The 3,656-nt window shown below is 30.7% G+C and overlaps 1 protein-coding gene across 2 annotated transcripts in view; it reads left to right on the plus strand.

Moving 5' to 3' along the window:
- LOC106468037 (eukaryotic translation initiation factor 3 subunit J-like) overlaps positions 1–2,903 on the plus strand; it is a 21,858-nt gene extending 18,955 nt beyond the window's left edge. For both annotated transcript variants that reach the window (XM_013928434.2, XM_013928435.2), the window contains exons 7-9: positions 1,012–1,069; positions 1,191–1,264; positions 2,209–2,903. In XM_013928434.2, the coding sequence (XP_013783888.1) occupies positions 1,012–1,069; positions 1,191–1,264; positions 2,209–2,316 (240 nt within the window). In that variant the 3' untranslated portion in view covers positions 2,317–2,903. The remainder of the gene's footprint in view (positions 1–1,011; positions 1,070–1,190; positions 1,265–2,208) is intronic.
- The last annotated feature ends 753 nt before the right edge of the window (positions 2,904–3,656 follow it).

The raw sequence follows: 3,656 nt of genomic DNA on the forward strand, positions 1-3,656 counted from the left end.
ATAAATAAAAAGTACTTTAATAACATTTTGAATGTAAGACACTAAAGTCTTGTGTCATGCACAATAAAGGATACCTGGGGCGGTAGGGGTTCAGGTTAGATTAGGTAAAATAAATAGTAATAATATAATAAAAATGTTTCACGATTGAGGCATGCACGCAAGCAGCTCATGGGTAACATAATTTGATAGCATAACATGAGCTGCACATTCCCCAAATGATTTACAACTTATAATGGTGTGGATAGTAGTTAGACATGGTTCAAAGGGCAATAAAATGTAATTATAAATAGATGTATAATGTTACATGTTTAAAGCTACTTAGGATAAACGAATATAGTTTCACTCTACATTTGAAGTCATTCCAGAAAGAAAAAGTGTGTAATTTGGATTTATTTAGATTATTTTGGTGGTTATGAGGTCAGTCAAATTGACCAACCTTTTAAAATATAAAGTTTTCTGAAAACAAGCATTTGAAATGTATTTAGGAGGTTTTACACATTACACAAATCAAATCTGAGATTTTTGAGATGAAGAAAAGTATTGTTAACCTTAACATGAAAATCGCTTTGTTAACCCTAACATGAAAATCGCTTTGTTAACCCTAACATGAAAATCGCTTTGCATACAGACTATTCAAAACAGATACTCAACAGTCACAGACAATTTTTTTTTTAGTTTATTTAAAATACTTCACTAAAAAATATGATTTTTTGTATGTGAAAGACTTATAATGTTTACTGAAAAACTGCCAAATTTTGTGAAGATATACTTACTATATTAAAACTTAGTAGTATCAAATCTATAAAGACTATACGAGTACAAAGTGGTCACGTGGTCTTTCAAATCAACCGAGCCCGTGTTGAGAGAGTTAAACTTCTTAAATTCAGCCCCACATTCACACTCTTTAGTTTTTGAATGAACATTGTTGACATTTTTCATGTTTTCAGTTATTGTACTATTCAAGCAATTTTGTGTAAACAAATAATTTAAAAGATTTTCTTCTCGTTTCAGAAATCAACTCATTACATATTATTTCTGGATGATCTTTTTAGGGAATTGACTGTAAATTGTAAGTTGTTTTTGTTACTTCAATACTGTTAAAATATTTTTAAATTTGTCTCTAACTAATCAAAGATGATCGTACAATGATATATATTTTAGTACATAAATATTTCTATATTCACTTGCAGTGGAAGCAGATGATGTGAAAAAATTAACTAGTACCTTGAATGCAATGGCAAATGAGAAAGTGAAAGCACAAAAGGTAAGAACTGTTCACTAGTAACCAGTGATATAATCTTGGTTGTAAAACTTAAACTTAGATGAGGTATCGTCTTTTGACATACAAGTTTCCTGCTATAGTTACGGTTAAACCTAAATGTGTCATCTTGAAATTCCTACAGTTTAAGTGTAATTCTGAAAATTGAGTGACATTTAGGGACTTTTTTAACATTCCTCTCCATTTTCAAGTCAGATCATGAAAAATGTATTTTAGAAACGTCTGTGACATATCACAAACATTTAATATCTACAAGGAGGTTATTGTTGACATGTTTGGATGTTAATTCCATTGCTCTCAAAACAGTTATATATATATATATATATATATATATATATAAACACTGTCTGTCTGTCTGTGTGAAATGCAACTTGAGTATCTGTACAAACCAATAGATGACACAACAATACATTTTCTTGGTGTTATTTTCTTTTGGGAAAAGTTTGTTTTTAATTTAAGAAATTTATAAGCATTTTTGACAAAATATTATACCTCTACGGAGTCAGACTACTACTTCGTAAATTCACTGACAAATCTCTTGTAAACGTACTTTATTCAAATATGGATTTTCTTTTGTACATTTACTAAAAGTTTGCCAAATTTTTGAAGATACACGGTAAACTCGGAATTATTGTAAACATTAATTGTCCAATATGAGGTTGGTCAGCCAATCAGGTTCATGTAGTGTTAAACGTACGAATAATTGCTGTGAAGGTTACTGAATAATTTAATGAATGACATTAAGATGATGATACAGAGTTAGTTTTACCAATTTAAAATAAATATAGCATACATTGTAAAGTGTGTGTGTTAAAATATAATTACTTCATAAATAATTCCAGTACAACAGTGACAAGAACACAAACTGCCTAGTGCCAATTTAAGTAGGTAGCGTGTAAGAAATTAATGTGATTATTTGCATCCCTTAGGTTGGAAAACATAAAAAGAAGGCGAAAAAGGCGAGTGTCAATGTGGGAAAAGGACTAGACGATCTTGGATATGCAGATTATGCTGATGAATACGAAGATTTTATATAATAATGGACAAATTGATGATCCACTAGGTTCTCTTTGAGATGCACTACTCAGCGTTGTAATATCTCCAACAACAGTGATGAATCGTTTCTTTACCTAATAAATTTATTATTAAAAAACTTTGATCATTAGAAAGTCTTTTTGTGTATGTGGTACAAGAAGCAGCTTATCATGACAGTGTATTTCAAACTTAGATACACCTGTTTTCTTAGTACATATTTTTGTAGAGAAAACAAAAAGTAAAAAAAAAAAAATCTGCCTCATTAATGTATGCACAGTTTTGTTTTGCATGAGATGGTGGTGCTACCATTTTAACTCAGCTTTGAAAAGCCTGTCATTTAACATAATGAAATGCTAGAATTCGGTGTAACTAAAGAGTGACTTGTTAAACTGGAGAGAAAAATACACACTTCATTTTCAGAGTGACAATTATTTTAAAGATAATTGTGTGACCCAGACAGTTTATTATTTTGAAATAAGTTTGAACTCATATTTATGAACAGTTTTATGCTGATGGACATGTTGACTAGAAAGTTGGCATAATGAAGGCATGTAATTCAAAACTAATAAATTCAATTCAAAATCTTGTAGTTTGTAATCACTGAAGTCATTGAAAGGCCTGTCCATTGTTGAACTTACATGTGAATAGGTAAATGAGGTGAAAAAAAAATGTTTGTAATAATTTTATGTATCTTTAACAACAAGCAGAGTTAGCTGTGTACCAACCAGGCTTAACCTGGAGGAGGGCTTCATATTTCTGTTGTAGTGCTGAGCAATTTTTAAAGTGCATATTTCAAATAACAGCTAATAGGAATTTAGTTTGTTCAGATCATGGTGGAATTCTGTGTTTCTTTGAACACCATATCAATGCAGCAATACATAAAAAAATTTAGCATATAATACACTTAAGGTTGAAAAATACATTATAATCTGACATCTGGTGACATTATTGTAAAGCTAAGTTAACGGACTTACAGTGCTAAAATCTGGGGTTTAGTTCCTCATGGTGTAAAAAAATGTGCAGATAACTTATTGCGTAGTTTTGTGCTAAAACAAACAAGCCAATCTCTCTCACTTATTTCTTATTTTCAGTGACTCCAATCCTTTTTAATGTTTATGATTACAGCTGGACGTTACCTTCGTAGTTGATGCTGATAGCACTTACCAGAAGGAGGTGGAACTTATTGTGAGCTGTAACAAGTTTAGCTACTCTTTTAATTTATTATTATATCACTAGATGCCTTCTAGTTTCATTTAAAGTAGTTGAAGTAAGTGGAAATCTTAACACACTCATAGTAAATTTAGATAGCTGCCACCCATGTATGTGATACTGACTTCCCTAA

The sequence above is a fragment of the Limulus polyphemus genome, unplaced genomic scaffold (genome assembly GCF_000517525.1).
Source record: "Limulus polyphemus unplaced genomic scaffold, Limulus_polyphemus-2.1.2 Scaffold2844, whole genome shotgun sequence".
NCBI classification, from domain to species: domain Eukaryota; kingdom Metazoa; phylum Arthropoda; class Merostomata; order Xiphosura; family Limulidae; genus Limulus; species Limulus polyphemus.